The sequence below is a fragment of the Chionomys nivalis genome, chromosome 22, assembly GCF_950005125.1.
Source record: "Chionomys nivalis chromosome 22, mChiNiv1.1, whole genome shotgun sequence".
NCBI lineage: Eukaryota > Metazoa > Chordata > Mammalia > Rodentia > Cricetidae > Chionomys > Chionomys nivalis.
Window position 1 is genome coordinate 48,743,188 of NC_080107.1, and position 17,409 is coordinate 48,760,596.

The 17,409-nt window shown below is 52.8% G+C and overlaps 1 protein-coding gene across 2 annotated transcripts in view; it reads right to left on the bottom strand.

Moving 5' to 3' along the window:
• Window positions 1-300: 300 nt before the first annotated feature.
• Mvb12b (multivesicular body subunit 12B) overlaps window positions 301-17,409 on the bottom strand; it is a 150,370-nt gene continuing 133,261 nt past the window's right edge. For both annotated transcript variants that reach the window (XM_057755350.1, XM_057755351.1), the window contains exon 10: window positions 301-3,782. In XM_057755350.1, coding sequence (XP_057611333.1) covers window positions 3,696-3,782 — 87 coding nt within the window. In that variant the 3' untranslated portion in view covers window positions 301-3,695. The remainder of the gene's footprint in view (window positions 3,783-17,409) is intronic.

Sequence of the window (17,409 nt, forward strand, 5' to 3'; positions counted from 1 at the left end):
CCAGCCCTGAGGTCCAGAGACAGGATGCAGTGGCAGAAGATCAAAGAGCCCTCTGCAGTCTTCTGGGGCCTTGTGTTCACAGTAACTGAGATTTCTTTCAGGAGCTTCCCAGGGTCAAGGACGTCTGTGGCCCTGAAACCCTCAAGTCACCGTTTTTTTAGAAATCTGAAAGGCTAAGGGAGTGACCACCTGGCCCTCAGGAGCCCTAGAGAGCAGGAGGGAGAGCTTGCAGCTGGGCAGAGGCCTCCCCTGAGGGACACTGACCTCTGGTGGCCTTAAAAATAACAGCAAACTGGGGAAAAGAGGTTAAAACAAACATTTATTTAACAAATTATATTAAGAATACAATCACACAGTGAAACCTCCCTTTGCCAAGCAGTCACCTTGAATAAATACACAGGAAGGCAGCTACGCCTAGGTCCTTGTCCCAGCGCCACACAGTGGCCCAGCAGCTAACGAGTCTTTGAAGGGCAACAGAGCCTAGACTGGTGCTGATGCTGCAGCTGCTCAGCTGGGCTGCCCTGATGTGCTGCATCACCTGAGAGGGAGCCGGGCACAGGAATTAGGGCCCAGGTTCTTCATCAGGCTCTGGGGTCAGAAGGATGCAAACGAACTTCGTGAGCCCAGCACTTTGTGACCTGGCGGCACATCAAAGCCCTTTCCAATGAATGCAGCAGGAGAGATGTTGGCAGTCTGGGGGCCCTCGGGTCTCAGGAGGCACAGGACAGGCTCCCAGCCTGACCCATGCCCAGAACCCACTACCATGGTGAGGTGACTTCCTAGCAATCGAAAGTCCATCACAGGGATGGGCACAAAGGCCAGATGGTTGGCCCCAAGACCTTCTGCCACTGGCAAGCTTACAGACGTGCCTCAGGCTTTTCAAGTGACGGGCAAAGAGCACCCAATGCTGGGCTTGTTTGGGGGGACGGCAGGAATGTGCTTAAGATTGCCAAGTCTCATGTCCAGTGAAGGAAGGGGTGTGCTCAGTATCTCGGCCCCTTATATGTATGTCCTTCTGACACGGGCTTTGGCTTCCTCCTGCAGAATGACCACAGCTACAGGGGGCCACATGCCACAGCCACCCCAGGAAGAACACTCATGGCTCTAACCTATCCTTTTCTAGAGGTGAGTGGGGTTGACATGTATTCTTAGACTTGGCCTTATGATAAATTTGTAAGTGAGCCTGGAGCCACCCTGCCCTGCTCACACCTGTGTGCCATTTCCAAGGCCCTTAGGAAGGAGCCAACTTTTCAGTGTGGGGTGATGGGGTAGGGTGCTGTGCTCTGGTTAGCCTTTTCGAGAGAGATGTGTGTGCTTCGCAGGGACAGCAGCAGTTGCGGACATGCTGGTGGGGGAGGAGGAGACCCAAGGGAGCGGCTGCAGTTCTTCACGTCTCCCAGCAAGTCTGTGTGCTCATCTCGCCGTGGCCAGGTGCTGCAGCCAAGTGTTCCACACCACACACAAAAGGCTGTTCAGCTCTGCTGGGAGCACAGCCTCACCTCCCAGGCCTGGGTCTGTGCCAGGTCCACACAAGGTGGACACGGGCACGCATACCCCACTACTACCACTGCCAAAAGACAAGAAACCAGGGCTTGGGTGCAACCTAAAACCTACCACAGACACCAAGTTGTTCTTAAGACTTCGGAAGCTAGAAGCCATGGACGCTACAACATTCACAGAAAGGCTATTCTTACACTAAGTCTGCAGTGTCCCGAGATTGCTCCAGCTCGACCATGCGCTGGCCCTCTTCCCAGTGGCTGAGTCCTGTGCAGGAGTGGGCTGCAGAGCCCTGCCCTTTCTTCAGGGACCTCTTCACTCTGGCCTTTCTGATCCCTGACAAAGGGTCCATTGTCTTCACCTTTGAACTTCCAGGCTGTTAGCACAGCAGGAAGCCACATTCTCCTTTAAGGGAAGTGGGGAGGGTCACCTGACATCACCTGATGGGGACGATTTCACAACTGGGGAATGGAAAGAGGTGGTAAGACATTGTGCACAAGCTTAAAGGAAATGGCCAGGAGATCCTGGGCTTTGTCCCGCAGCCTTCCCAGTCAATTCAGACCATGAGTGGCTGCCCCATTTCTGTTGGCCCTCAGGTCGCACAAGACATTTGGTGTTACACCAGCAGCAGTAGACACAGGTCCTCAGGGTCCCCAGCTTGTGGAGTCAGCTGGGGACAGTTCATCAGCTCTGTTGAGCACCAGTGTGGTACTAGGTTTGACCCCATGTGCCTCTGGGGCACAGGCAGATGCGCTAACCACCTCTTCATGGCCTGTGCTGCCCGGAGGCTGAGGGACCCAGAGGCAGGGGGATGATGAGTACACACATGGAAATGAAGTACCATCAAATGGAGAAGGCTGAGGAGGGAAGAAGGGCCACAGAGGCCCGTGGAACTGGAGCTGAGGGGCTGATGGAGGTTGGTGAGGTATTTTCGGCCCTGCCCTGGCTCATGTTGTTGGCTGGTTCTTGCTCCTGATCCTTTTGCACGTTGGCCTCTCAGCTGCCTGTGACTGTCTCTGGAGCTGTAACTGGAGAGCTCTGCACCAGCTAAGTGTGGAGCTGCCTACGGCTACTGGCCACCGTGCATACCTTCATATCCACAGATGCTGTGGGGACCAATGTCAGACAAACCCCAGTAGCCAATTAGGGCAAAGCAGCGCATCATGGAGAGAGCTGAGAGCTGGGGCAGCAGTGACCACCGTTTCATGGCAACGGATGTGGAGTCGTACTTGGCACCTCAGATGGACACCTGTGAACTGCTCCAGCCCAAATTCAGATGTCTGGGACAGAGGATCTTTTCAAAATAGCAGATCCTGGAAGGAGATGCCTTCTAGACTGTGAGCGGGTCTGGCTGAAAGGAGTTGGTGCCCTTGTACTGTGTCCCTGCAGGGCTGGGTACCAGGCCTCTCAGAGCAGGCTCTGTGTCAGTCGTCACCAGGTCGGGGCATCAGGCAGAGGCATATGGAGCAGTTGCTGGCACGTGAACGCTCCACAGATGAGCCCTTTGTGAGGGTCGGAGCTCTGGCCAGGCACAGCACCCTAGCAGCCAAGTTTCCATTCTGGTAGGCACCCAGTCACCTCCACAGACAGCGGGGTCCCATCTGTGCTCTCTGGAATCCAGTGTGTGCATTGGGGGAGGAGTCCACAGTTGTCTGGAGTCTCGATGTCGTCATGAAGTGCAGGGGCCCCTTGAGCCTGCTGATCACATAGACTGGTCAGAGATGACGGGTGCATCTCACATGATCCTGTGTGAAGCATCAACCCTGGAGCCTTCCAGGAGGGAGACAGTGGCTCTGTGGGATTCTTGCAGTGGGTGACGGTCAGTTGAAGGGAGTCAGTGGGCATCACTGGGCCGCTGGAACATGTGCCTGGGCCCTCAAGGGTGACTCCAGGTGGGGAAAAATTTTTCTTTCTTTGTGGGGTAAGTGGTCATCACACAGGTGTGCTAGGAGCCTCTGGTCACTAACAGCACATACATTAGTCACAATTATGAACAACGTTCCCAAGGGAGGCAGGGGAGTCTCGCCAGGCAAGCTGATGACCATATATGACCATGCAGCTGCCCAGAGTCTCTTGGTCAGTGGGGAGGGCAAGCAGAATGGGCAGGTGGGGGAGGCAGTAACTCTCACCCCAGCCACCCCATCAGTAGTCTGGGCACCGGGCAGGAGACGTCTTCTCCCCCAGAGGCTGTGGGCTCCTCAGGACTGGGGAATCTGCTGGCACCGGGTGGGGCTGGGTGGGAGCCGGGCTGCTGCGCTCTGCTCTGTGCGGAAGCTATACTCATACTGCAGGAGGAAGGAACAGAAAGGCACAGTCAGGCCAGAGGACCCCAGGGATGGCCGCAGCTGAGCAGAGGTGATGCGGCCCCTGCTGAGTCCTGGATAGAATGGCTGCTGGGCGCTGGAGCTGGGATATGTCACTGTGCATGAGTGTGTGCATGTGCATGTGTGTGCGTGTGTCAGGCTCAGGAGGGGCAATGGGTAGGAGCTTTCATAGTCTCTGCCTCTACAGGGTGAGACTTTGGCACTGGTAGTGTGCCCATCTGGTGCCACTGACAAGCTCCCATGAGAACCTTGTGCCAGGCTGAAAGGCAGGTACCTTCCTGCTCATACCTCAAGGAGGGGCCACTGCAGGCTGTGGGGACAGACCCGTGAGTGGACTCCATGACTGACCAGAGGCCTTCCTCAGCCCCCAGGCCTGGGACTCCTCGCCACCAGGCACACTGTGCATTGCCCGGGACAGCACCTTCGTTGCCTGAGGGACCAGGGAAGGGCTTTGGGGCTGCTCTCACAACCCCACACCCTGTGCAAATATTCTCCACTGTGCCCCAAACCTTCCCGGGGGACCCTGCAGACACAGATGGGCCAGGCAGCTGCTGGGGGGTGGGGGGTGGTATGCCAATATGTGTGAACTTGCCGTTTGTCAGCCTACGCTGCCATCCTGAGCCAACAGTCAGTTCTGTGGGGATTATTAACTCTTGCACTGGAGACCCCAGTTCTGTAGGGGCTGGAAGTAAAAGACTCCAAGTCCAGTGAGAACTCTGAGAAGAAAAGAATGTGTCGAGTGAGGAGAGGGGCCTCGCATTTCACCTGAAGGCTGAGACATGCAATATGGGCATAGGTAAGGTGCAGCAGAGGGTGCCCTATCCTGGCAGAGGTGGAGTGGGCCGTGGGATAGCCTGAGGTGCCCAATAGGCAACATTAGGTGAGAGGTGTTTAGGTTAGTGGTTGCCAAACATGTTCAATAGATCACAAGTGGTGAGCCGGAGTGGGGGGAGCAGGGGGGAGTGCCCCCGAAAAGCCTTTTCAACAGAAAACAGCTCTGAGAAGACTCTGTGCAGGAACCCAACCAGCACACAGCCTGTGGAAGAGAACATGGCCAGACCACAGCAAGAGAAGCTGCAGACCCTAGCCAGGCTGTGTGTCCCCACGGCCCTGTTGCCAGGCAACACTGGCCAAACAGAGCCCACCAGCCTCACAACACACCCAAAGACAGCTAGGAGCCTGTCCTGAGGGAGGGACAGCGGGGAGCCGAGGTGCAGTGTGTGAACCCAGAAGTCAAGAGAGCTCCCATACAACCCTGTGTGTCCTGCCTCGCAGCATCTGGTACCAGCATGGGCAGGAGAGAGGGCTAGATGCTGCAAGAGCCCTCAGACAGGTGCCCCAGCCCTGGGTCTTGGTGGACTCGTTTCTAAGGTGAGGTGTGGTCTGTTAATCCCAGGGGTGGCACAGGCCCATCCCTGGTAGCAAGCAGTTTCCACTAAAAATCTGGTGGCTCTGAGAGGAGCCCATTAGAGCAGCCCACAGTGTTCCCTCCCAACTCTCCTACCCTCTCCTATGACTCTCGAAGGCATCCCAGCCCATCAGGCTATCCCAGCCCATCAGGCTATCCCAGCCCATCAGGCTATCCCAGCCCATCAGGCTAACCCAGCCCATCAGGCTATCCCAGCCCATCATCAGGCTAACCCAGCCCATCAGGCTATCCCAGCCCATCATCAGGCTAACCCAGCCCATCATCAGGCTAACCCATCCCATCATCAGGCTAACCCAGCCCATCAGGCTATCCCAGCCCATCATCAGGCTATCCCAGCCCATCATCAGGCTAACCCATCCCATCAGGCTAACCCAGCCCATCATCAGGCTAACTCAGCCCAACATCAGGCTAACACATCCCATCATCAGGCTAACCCAGCCCATCATCAGGCTAACCCAGCCCAACATCAGGCTAACCCATCCCATCATCAGGCTAACCCATCCCATCAGGCTAACCCAGCGCATCAGGCTAATCCAGCCTATCAGGCAATGGTCAACACAACACTGCCACCTGGTGGCTGCTCATATGTGTGCATGTCATTGAACAGCAACATGTCAGAGCCTGTTGGCTTTCTTTGTCAGCACCTACAAGCCTTATTCTGCTGGGGATTGGAGGGGTGGTGGGGGGTGGGAGAAGGAACATTTTGGGGGTGGGTGTTAGGACTGCAGACCGAGGTCCTATGAAATCCTTCATGCCTCCGGCTCATAGGGTGGTGGCAGAGGGGTCCAGGAACTTTCCACACAGCCCAGGACTCAAGCAGGGGCACTTCTTGGGACCTGGGTCTTTCACAGGGGTGATTAAGACATGGTAGGCAGAGGTGCAGAGGGGCTTAATGGTACAGGCTTGAGGGTGGAGGGCCCAGGTGCCACTCCCAACGGCACAAAGGCCTGGGGCAGCAGGACACCAGAGGAAGTGCAGGTTGGGGAGCAGACAGGAATTTGGGTTCACTGGTGGTGGCTGGGAGAGGGTCCCTAGGAGTGTCCAGGGGAAGAGGCAGCATGTATGTGTGGGGGTGGAGTGTGGAGGGACGGTGTTGAGAGATAGCTGGGGCCACGGAGACAAGAGCACACATCAGAAGACAAGAAGGCAGGCCTGCGCCCTCAGGGTGGGGACTGCCAGCCCTTGGACCACACCCTGGTGTGAGCCACAGAACCTCACAAGGGAGCCCGTCAGTCCCAGGCTAGGTGGTGGGGTCTGGGCGGATCTGAAATGTGTATTTTTAAGTGATGTTCTAGGAGGCTGGAATGTTGGGTCAGTTCTGAGAGCCAGCCCGACCAATCTTGTGACCAACACGGTCTGGGAGTGACGTGGGGAGGGTAGGAATGGGAGGGGCAAGAGGCTAAAACATGGTGTTTGAGTGGGGACCAGGGACAAAGAGGGTAAGGTACCCCACTTTGGCAGCCAGGACCATGGCTACAGACACAGCCTGGACTGTCTCTGCTGTGCTCGGCTCCCAGGCAGCAGGAAGCGGTCAGTAGGCGCGTCCTTCATTTGATACTGTCTGGCCCCCAGTGCCTGGTCTGAGACTGGGGCTGGGCGCTTGCATGTGGATGAAGCTACAGTTTTCTGGGCAGTGGGTGGGGGAGCAAGTGGCTGACCAGGTAGTGGGGGCTCAGTATGTAGGGTCATGTGGTCCAGGCCTGTGGTGGCTGGGAGTAAGAGATCTCTGGATGGGGCAAGAACCTGCCTTCCAGTTCACCATCTGGATTCCCGTTTCTCTCTTGGACCCTAGCTTGGAGTGTGTGTGGGGGGGGGCATTGCAAGTACACACTTGCCCTTTCCTGCCCGGACACATGGAGAGCCTGGGGGCTGACACAACACACAGATCCCTTGGTCCCCTGCCCTCTCCCTGGAGGTTTTTCTTTCTTTTTTAGGTTATCTTGACTGGAAAGTCACCACCCCCACTCGTTTTCCCTAATTCCCCAAATGAAATTTCAACATATGTCCCCCGACATAATCCCCCTTAGGCTGCGGATAACCTTCCCACAGACGATGTCCTCCTCCTGGGATTCCTCGTCCCCAAAATGTTTGCCCAAGAGACTAGGGCGGCTTCTGGAAGCCCTTTCACTCCCTTGGGCAAACAGACAGTACCTTTGAAGGCGGATTTGAGCCCGGATCTGTTTACTCAAGACATTAGTCTCCTGCATAAGGAAAACCTGCACTTGAGTACAAACAGCAAATCCTTTTTGAATTAAAAAAATTTTTCAATTAAAAAGCATTTGTGTGCAGAGTCCAGCTGAGCTGTGCGGGGCAGTGTACCCTCTGGTGGGCACAGCCTGTCATAGCAACTGTTCCACTGGCCTGGCCTAGGAAAGAGATGTCACTGTCAGGGGCTCTGTAGGGGACTTTCCCCAGGCCCCCAGGACCTTTAACAGATAGTCCGAGGCCTCTCGTGCAGACTTGGGTCACAGTTTCCACAAGCCCTGCCTCACCATGAGACCAATGTTCGGCTAGTAGGAGGAACAGCATCACCGGGGCTGATCACTTCAGCCTCAAGGAAAAAGGGTGACTAGATGTCTCCTGTCACTCACAGGGGAGCAGTGGGAGCCACTGAGGTGATCTGTGCAAACACACCCAGCAGTGCCTGTGCCCAAGAGGCAGAGATGGGGACAGCAGTGGCATTGATCAAAGTCCCTGGCCTGTTTTACTGGTTGCTAATGGAGGCACAGCCTGAAACAGAAGTGCTACCTACCCAGGGAGGGTTGATGAGCACAAGCCGAACCTGCCCCTGGCCCTCTTGGCCTTCCTCCCCTGAGCCAGTACCAGTCCTATCCACCAGAGGGCTCTAGACAAGGAAAGTAGAAAGGTCTGTATCCAGCACCACACTCACCGAGGGCTGGGTTTGACTTCCTGTGACCTCAGAGTGATCCAGAGAGGTACTGGCCCAGGTCCAAAGGGGCACTGGGGGCGAGTGCTGAGCTGGCCAGGTGTCCGTGCCTACCCCTTGATGGGGGGCAGTTGGGATGTGGGGCCAGAACAAAGGCAGGTTATACTGCACCAGGTCACAGAAGGTTCTGCAAGGGTACGCACAAGGGCGAGTTTGGGGGGCCCAGGTAAGGCCCCTAATGTAGGGAACTAAAGACCAGGACTCAAGCATAGAGGTGCTTCAGGGATGGAGAACAGTGGAGGGAGGCCTGGGCTGTCGCAGATGGCCTAACACCAGGGCAGAAGGAGCAGAAGAGGCTAGACCAGGCAGTCCAGGATAGCTATGAATGCAGCCTAAAACAAAATAAGCAATTTACTTAAAACGTCATGAGATAGTTTTTAAGTTTGTTTGCTTTTGTTTTGAAAGTCAGGGTTTCTCTGTGTAGTCCTGGCTGGCCTGGAATTCTCTAAAGTACTGGGATTAATGGCATGGACCTGCATACCTAGCTCAAGTTTTTGTAAAATTTCTGGAACTCAATCATACTGTTCTTGAAGATGAGCTTTGTGAATGACTGTGGTTCAGAAAAGCTGAAAGGCTAGACACAGTAGCCCGCCTGCCTGCTCTCCAGGCCTCCCCTGGGCCACACCACCATCCCCCCCACCTTTCAGGCACTGCCGAAGCCTGGACTCAAACCTGTCTTCCATTTGTAAGTTCTTAGGCTGCCGCCCTTCCCACCTGCGACAGCCTCCAGAACCTCTCTCTATTCTGAAAGGTCTTCTACTACTCAAGGAGCTCTATGCTCTCCAAACTGTGTCTTGGCTCTTGGGTTCAACCCTGGGGAAGGACTGAGGAGGGCCTGCTGTGGGCGTGCCTGCTGCTTTCCTGGGATGAGCTAGCTTAGACTTCGCATCTGCCCTCTAACCAGGACCCCATTTAACAGCCAGGGCTGGGAACTCCTAGATACGTCCAGTCCTTCAGGCAACTGAAGGGCAAGACTGAGGGGTGAAGAGGGAAGGACCTCTGTGGTTCATGATCTTGTCAACTTTTCCTATGGGCATCTGTTCCCTGCTTGGATAATGGCTCCTTAGACATGGGCAGACAGGGCGAAAGCAAGGTCTGGCAAGAGGGTCCCAAGCAAACTGGGGGAGGGTGCTCCTCGTGGGGCGGGGTGACTAGTGACATAACAGCCAGCACACCAGTCCTGTACCCCTCTCCACATGGACACACACCACCTGACTCTCACAGAGCGACCACCAGCCTTCATGCCTCTCCTGGAGAGAGGCGTACACTTCCCAGCTAGGCAGAGGATGGAGGCCACCACAACAATAGCACTGTCAGCAGGGACACGTCATGAGGACGGTGAAAAGTCTCTTGTGCTCACGACTATTAAAATCTGAGAGTCAAAGACAGGCAGAGAAGTGGAGAAAATGGGAGCAAGCTTTCTCTACAGACACAAAACACAGCCTTCCCTTGCTGTGGTCTCCCAGGGCAGACTGTGTGTGTGTGTGTGAGCATTGAGATGGCATTTCAGAATTCACTTGGATATCTGCAAAAATGGCTGTTTGTAATGCCCCTCTTCTCTAGGTCACGGCAGGGAAGTGCGAAAGGACACGGCCTTCCAGGCGGGGAGACAGACTGTGCGCACGTTCTGGGGCCCCACCCACTCCAGTTCTGCTGCAATGCTCACTTTCCGTCACGGTGCCTGGCAGCTTCTCCTAGCTCAGCTTGGGGATTGCTTTATTTTAACATTTTAGATAAAAAGTCCCATAAACCTGAGAAAAGAAACCCTCCCTAAAGGACTGGCAAAAACCAACCATTCACCTGACTCTAGTTTTGTACAGTAGGTATGTAACCCTGGTGATAGTAACCCTGACAGATAATGCTGCTTTGAAGCCCATCTCTGCTGCAACCTTAATTCCTGGGCTCTTCATTTGCCCCCTGGGTGCCTTGGGCCACCAGGGAACAGCCTCTATGGCAGTCACTCTTAGGAATGCTGCCTTGGGTAAATTCAGAAGGTTGAGCAGTAGTTCCCAACTTGGGGGACACAGCCCTTTTGACAAACTTCTATAGCTAAAAATATCCACAACTCATAACAGTAGCAAATCACAATCACGAAGGAGCAGAGAATAATCTTATGGCTGGGGGTCACCACAGCATAAGGAGCTGTATTAAAAAGTCACACCAGCCGGGCAGTGGTGGCGCACGCCTTTAATCCCAGCACTCGGGAGGCAGAGGCAGGCGGATCTCTGTGAGTTCCAGGACAGGCTCCAAAGCTACAGAGAAACCCTGTCTCGAAAAACCAAAAAAAAAAAAAAAAAAAAAAAAAAAAAAAAAAAAAAAAGTCACACCATTAGGAAGATTGAGAACCACTGAACAGAGGCTCAGCCGTTAAGAGAACTTCTCTTCCAGGGGAGCTGAGTTTGGTTCCGGTACTGACCCTGGTACGTATATGGGTAATTAATTGTTCAGGAACTGAGTACGTGCATGTGTAGCTGTTAGGTCCTTGGTTCCCAGGGGAGGAGGGGAAGCACTATGGCACGGAGGCTGAGAGGATTCAGAATTGTCAAAAATGGCTTCAGGATTGTCTTAAAGTCTTGCAGAACAAGCAAGGGCCCTGACGACAGGAGCCACAAAGACACAGAACACCCAGCATGTCACAAAAGGAAACAGGAGGGGCCGGGGATGTGGCTCAGCTGGCACAGTGCTGGCCCAGCACATATAAAGGCCTGGGCTTCATCTCCAGCACTGTAAAAACCTGGCATGGTGGAGCATGCCTGTAATCTCAGCACTGGGAAGTAAAGACAGGAGGACCACAAGTTGAAGGTCATGCTCTGCTACATAGAGAGTTCAAGGTCAGCCTTGGCTGCTTGAGACCCCATCTCAAAAGAACAACAAAAAGAAGCACATGAGAACTCTTCAAAGAAAACTCCTTGATTTCCCATTGGTCAATACGCAAAGACCTGGGTAAGCCAGCACACTTGTTCCCAGGTGGACATGCCATGTAAAACGTCAATCATCCTATTATCCATGAGTTCAGTGCAGTTCCAACAAAAACAGGATGGGGTCAGTGAGACAGCTCGGCAGGTAAAGGTGGCGGCTGCTGTCAAGCCGGAGGACCCGAGCTCTATCTCTGGAACCTACATGGTGGTACAGGAGAAACAGTCCCGCAAGCCCTCTGACTTCCATATGCATACACCCAAAATAAACCAACTATACCCCAAACAAACAAAGGGGGCTGGAGTGGTGGCATAAGTCTGTAATTTCAGTTCCTGTGAGGCTGAGGCAGGAGATTCTCGAAGCTTATCCTGAAGTCCATCGAGACCAGGAGACCCTCTCTCAGGATAAGGTCGTCTACTCACTGTCCCTCCTTGAAAGGCTGTGGGTCAGATGGAATGATAGCGCCTCTAATTAGGAAAATCAGTGGGTCACAGAAGGCCCCAACTAACCCTTCATCTGTGAGAGCAATCGCAAAGCAAGAGTCAGAACAGCGCCCACAGGAAAAGCCTTACGGTGCACACAGGAAGGTTAGAATTAAAGTGCAGAAGAAAACGACCTGGAAACTGTGTAAAACATTAGGAATAAGGCAGCTCTAGAGGTTCTCTCTAAAACATGCCAAACAGAATAAGTAGTTGATGTTTAGTATTTTAAAATATAAAATAAGGAAATATTGTGGTTTTTATTGTAAGAATGATGCAAAAACAAAACCCAAAGCATCTCCCCAGGCCCAAGGTAGCCATCTTTAAAGCAAAAAGGGCCCTTAAAAATGAGAAGGGAGGCCAGGCGGTGGTGGCGCACGCCTTTAATCCTAGCTCTCAGGAGGCAGAGGCAGGCGGATCTCTGTGAGTTCAAGACCACCCTGGTTTACAGAGCGAGTTCTAGGACAGCCACAGACAAGGCTACACAGAGAAATGCTGTCTCGAAAAAAAGAAAAAAGGGGGAGGAGAGCCTGACTCAGAGGAGAGGAGCCTGACAGAGGGGGAGGAGCCCGACTGAGGGGAAGACCCTGACTGAGGGGGGAGGAGCCCGACTGAGAGGAAAGGGGTCCAACACCCCCATCAGGGAAGCTTCTCTTTGTAGCAGATGGTAATGACCGCCATGCAGTCTACATGCAGACAATAAGAGACTGTGCAGCCTGGCTCTAAAAGAGACATTTGTATCGCATCCCTCCTCCAAGGCTCTGGGTCTTCAGGAAGAGGGGACTGGAAGATTTATAAGAACCCGCAGTAAGTGCTGGAGAGATGGCCCAGCAGGGAAAAGTGTATTCTGCTCTCTCACAGAGGACCTGAGTTCTGTTCCCAGCACTTAAGTTGGGCAGTTTGCAGTGCCTGTAACTCCAGCTGCAGGGCGGTGCGATCTGATGCCTCCAGCTCCCCTAGGAGCACTAATGTGCACATACCTATATCTGTCCCACTGGTGTGTAATTAAAATAAAAAAGCCAGGTGGTGGTGCACACTTTTAATCAAGACCAGCCTGGTCTACAGAATGAATTCCAGGTCTGCCAGGGCTACAGAGAAACCCTGTCTCAAATGCCCCCCCCCAAAAAAAAGAAAAACCAAAAACCTAATGATAGACAGACAGACAGATTGGGCCAAAGGTGTTTGATGTTTGATAACAGCAATCAAGAACACAGTGTTTCCCAGACACCACAAGACAGATGCACATACGAACACACAGTGGTTGTGACAGTAAGTTAGGGCCAGCACATGCTGAGCCCAGACAGAACCCTGCACAGGGGGTTAGGGTGGATATGAAATCCCACCCCTAGCTGAGAACCCTACTGACATTTGACAGCTGCCGGGAGAGGGAGAGTCTTTAACAATGTGACCCCTCACAGATGACCACATATGAGGGCAGACCCCACTCCCATCCAAGATTAGCTGGGCAGCATAGACAGGACTCAGTGGAAAAGAAAATTAGAGAAATCTCAAAGTTGGGTGAGAAGGGTTGGGGTGGAGTAGAAATAGGAGGAATTGGGGGGTTAACGTATTTAAAATACATTGTATGAAATTTTCCAAGAATCAACACGATTATCACTAAAAAGTGAATGAAAAGGGTTGGGAGGATGGCTTAGAGCAGCAGTTCTCAACCTGTGGGTGACGGGGAGTGTAGCAGACATTCTCCATATCAGATATTTACATTATGATTCATAACAGTAGCAAAATTACAGTTATAAAGTATCAATGGAAAGATACTTATGGTTGGGGGTCACCACACATGTATTAAGAGGTTGCAGCGTTAGGAAGGGTGAGAACCTCTGGCTTAGAGGGTGTAGTGCTTGCTGTGTGAGTATGAGAACCTGTGTTTGGAGCTCCAGAACTCACGGTCAGGTTTAACAGCTTGTTCCTGTAATCCCCAAGCTGGGGGACAGCAACAAGAGGGTCCCTGGGGCCCACAGGTCAGCAAAGCTAGAGGAAAACAGCTCCACGTTCAGGGAGAGACCTGGTCTCAGAACTTTAGCTAGGAAAGACCTGATGCTAAGCTCTGGACTCTGCACACAAGCCCGCATGGGCAAGTGTACACACACATGCTCCCCAGTGTACCCACACACATGCTCCCCAGTGTGCCACACACACACACGCATATGCTCCCCAGTGTACCACACACACACATGCTCCCCAGTGTACCACACACACATGCTCCCCAGTGTACCCACACATACACACATGCTCCCCAGTGTACCAACACACGCTCCCCAGTGTACACACACACACACACACACACACATGCTCCCTAGTGTACATACACACATGCTCCCCAGTGTACCACACACACACACATGCTCCCCAGTGTACCACACATACACACATGCTCCCCAGTGTACCCCCCCCACATGCTCCCCAATGTACCACACAATGCTCCCCAGTGTACCACACACACATACATGCTCCCCAGTGTACCACACACACACACATGCTCCCCAGTGTACATACACATACACACATGCTCCCCAGTGTACCCACACACACACACATGCTCCCCAATGTATCACACACACACACACGCTCCCCAGTATACCACACACACACATGCTCCCCAGTATACCACACATACACACATGCTCCCCAGTGTACACACACACACATGCTCCCCAGTATACCACACATACACACATGCTCCCCAATGTACCACACAATGCTCCCCAGTGTACCACACACACCACATGCTCCCCAGTGTACCACACACACCACATGCTCCCCAGTGTACCACACACACACACACACACGCTCCCCAGTGTACCACACACACACACACGCTCCCCAGTGTACCACACACACACACATGCTCCCCAGTGTACCACACACACACACACACATGCTCCCCAGTGTACCACACACACACACATGCTCCCCGCGGAGGGGGAATAAACATTAAGTAAGCTGGAGGGAACCCGCCACACCAAGAGCACCAACAGGAGAGATTCCCAAGAGAAATGCAGATGGCAGACAGCCAATGACCACAGACCCATGTGGCACATGGAGGCCTTCAGCTCTGCAGTAGGTGACAGTGCCAGACACTAAAAGCACAGTGTCGCTGGGCTGGGGTTGGGATGTGGAGAAAGCCAACCTCATGCTCCTTTGGTGGCTTAAGTGGACTCACCTCCACCTAGAAAGCAAAGAACTAGCATTTCCCCTTCTAAAAAAGGCCCCACCCAGGGAAGCTACACACACAGAGAATCAAGTTATACACACTGATGGCCATGGGGATGACTCCAGCATCAGGCAGCATGGGACTGGCTCAGTATGGCAGACCGTAACCACTGAAGGGTACAGCATGGGGATGAGGGTGTACCCCACAAAGTCACAGACAACAAACCCCCAGTGCCAAGCAAGAGGAGCCTCTGGGCTGTTGGTCAGAGGGGACCAGAGCCGAGCTGGAAGCCTCCTCCTGAGGAGTAGCTCTCAAGCAGACAAAGGTGCTGTGTGGCTACCAAGGGAGAAGGAGAGCTAAAAGTCCTACTCAGCTGTAAGGCGATGAGCCAAAGGACCAGCATGATGGACGGGAGGGCAACAGTGGCACCTGCACTTTGGAGGTAACCAAAGCCTCCTATTTGGACATAGGCTTAGTCAGCATGAAAAATTCATGCCTGATAACACGAACCCAGGCAACTGCCTGCGGCCGGTGAGCTATGGAGCCTAGAGATCCTACTACTGCTGCTGTCCTAAACCAGTGCAATTCCCAACAGCATTCCAAACACTTCCCTCAGAAGCACAGGAAGTGCAGCTTTCACTCCGTCCAAGAAGCTTCTTTTGCAGAAGCCAAGACCACTGTAGAATGCACAACTGCCCCAGTGCAAAGACCGTCTGACCGAGGTGCACATCCCAGTGATTAATACACACAACTCTACCCCAAGCTCAAGTAGCACTGCAGATGGCGGTGGCGGGAGGGATGGAGGAGACAATACAGGGGCCAGAGAGCCAGGATGCCAGCCACAAGACAATCTCTAGGGAAGTGTTCAAACAAGACCTGCACAGTGACACCATTAGTTGATGCCCCAACATGGACAGGGGAAAATGTCATATGGCCCCAGCACCAGAGGCAATAAATGGCTGCTGAGAGGGGAACCAGTCTTTTTGGGAGATGAGCCCCTCTGATAGGTTATCTCATCTCACGTGGTCAGCCCTAAACACAAAATGTTCTAGCAACACTAAATGGATGCAGCAGGGTATGTGTGTGTGTGTGTGTGTGAAGAGGTCATGAAGTTGAAAGGGAGTGGGAGAAAGACAAGAGAGGCTGGAGGGAAGAATGAAGTGATATAAATACAGTATTTATGTATAAAATTCTCAAAAAAGTGCTTTTAAAAAGGCAGAGATGTGGCCATTCGAAGGAATGAGCTGCAAACTGCATTTTGGCCAGCTGTGGCTTCTGTAATCATCTCCATCTGCCGCGGGAGAAGCTGCTTTGATGGAGAGCCCCACTTAACTGTGAGCACAGGGGGACGCATTTAGAATGAGTGGGAGTGGGGAGTAGGTTACAGAACTGTGATTGCAGGTGAGCTGGTCTAATGTGTGTGTGTGTGTGTACGTGCGCACGCATGTGTGTGTGCGCGTGCATGTGTGCACGTGTCCAGGGTGGGCAGCAGGAGTTATTCGCTCTTTACTCCATCGTTTTCTAAGTTTGCATTTTTCTGCATGCACAATAGCTGTCTGCAGGGAAAACAGAAAACATTGAAAAGGTTGATGCCTGGGCCAGAGGAGACGGCTCCTCCGGGAAAGTGCCAGCCACGCAAGCACGAGTTCAAAGCACAAGCATCCATGCAAAAGCCAGTATAACCCCTGGTGAGGGATGGAGACAGACAATACCTGGAGCTCTCTGGCTAAGCTAACTTAACTGAATCAATGAGCTACAGGTTTAGTGCAAGACGCTGCCTCAAAACTACGGTAGATGATCAAGGAATATACCCATGTAGACCCCTGGTTTCTGCACGCACACACGCACATGCACATGTGTGCACACAATCTATTCCAACTGGCAAGCTGCTCCAAATGATATCATACCAGCAAGGTTAATGCTGGTCTGTGACACAAATTGTGGCTTTAGAGTTGTGGTCAGCAGAATGTGTCAGGGTGAACCAAACTCCTCCCATATTTTGGAAGACTTTATTTTGTACCTTTAGAAAAGTACTTAGCCCACCCATTAGGTTCTTTAAATTTTTTAAAAAATTTTCCTTCGCAACTGGCAATCATCACATGCATGCTGACAGCTCAGTGGGGCACACTATAAACTGGTGCAGTCAGCTGAGTGGCACACCCCCACCTCACCAGCGTACCATCTTTTGGGGTTTCTTTGTTTTGAGCTGGAATGGTCTCAAGTCAGTGTGAGCTCTGTAAAAATTTGGGTGGTATATGCGGTCTTTGAAGACTGTACAGGAGGAAATAGGAGTCCACTGGCTAATTACACTTAATGCATGAAGTGGGCAGATTTATTTCCCCAAATACTCCACCTTTCTGGTTGGAAACAAAGGATGAAAGGATGCTGGGTGGAGAACCTTGCATCTCACCTAGCAGAGAGGTGGCCATGCGATCTGTTGCAATTCAAGACCTGACCACTAGATGGTGGAAAGGGACCACATATTTCTGCGGCTGCAGCTCAGCCCTTCAAATCAGTTCACACTCCTAAGCACGAGGAAAGCTTTCCAAGGGCAGAAAAGGAACAAATACGGCTGGATATGAACACTTTGTGGCGATAAAATTGGGACTCTGCCATTTCATTATGGGTGCAAAAACCTGCCTGGC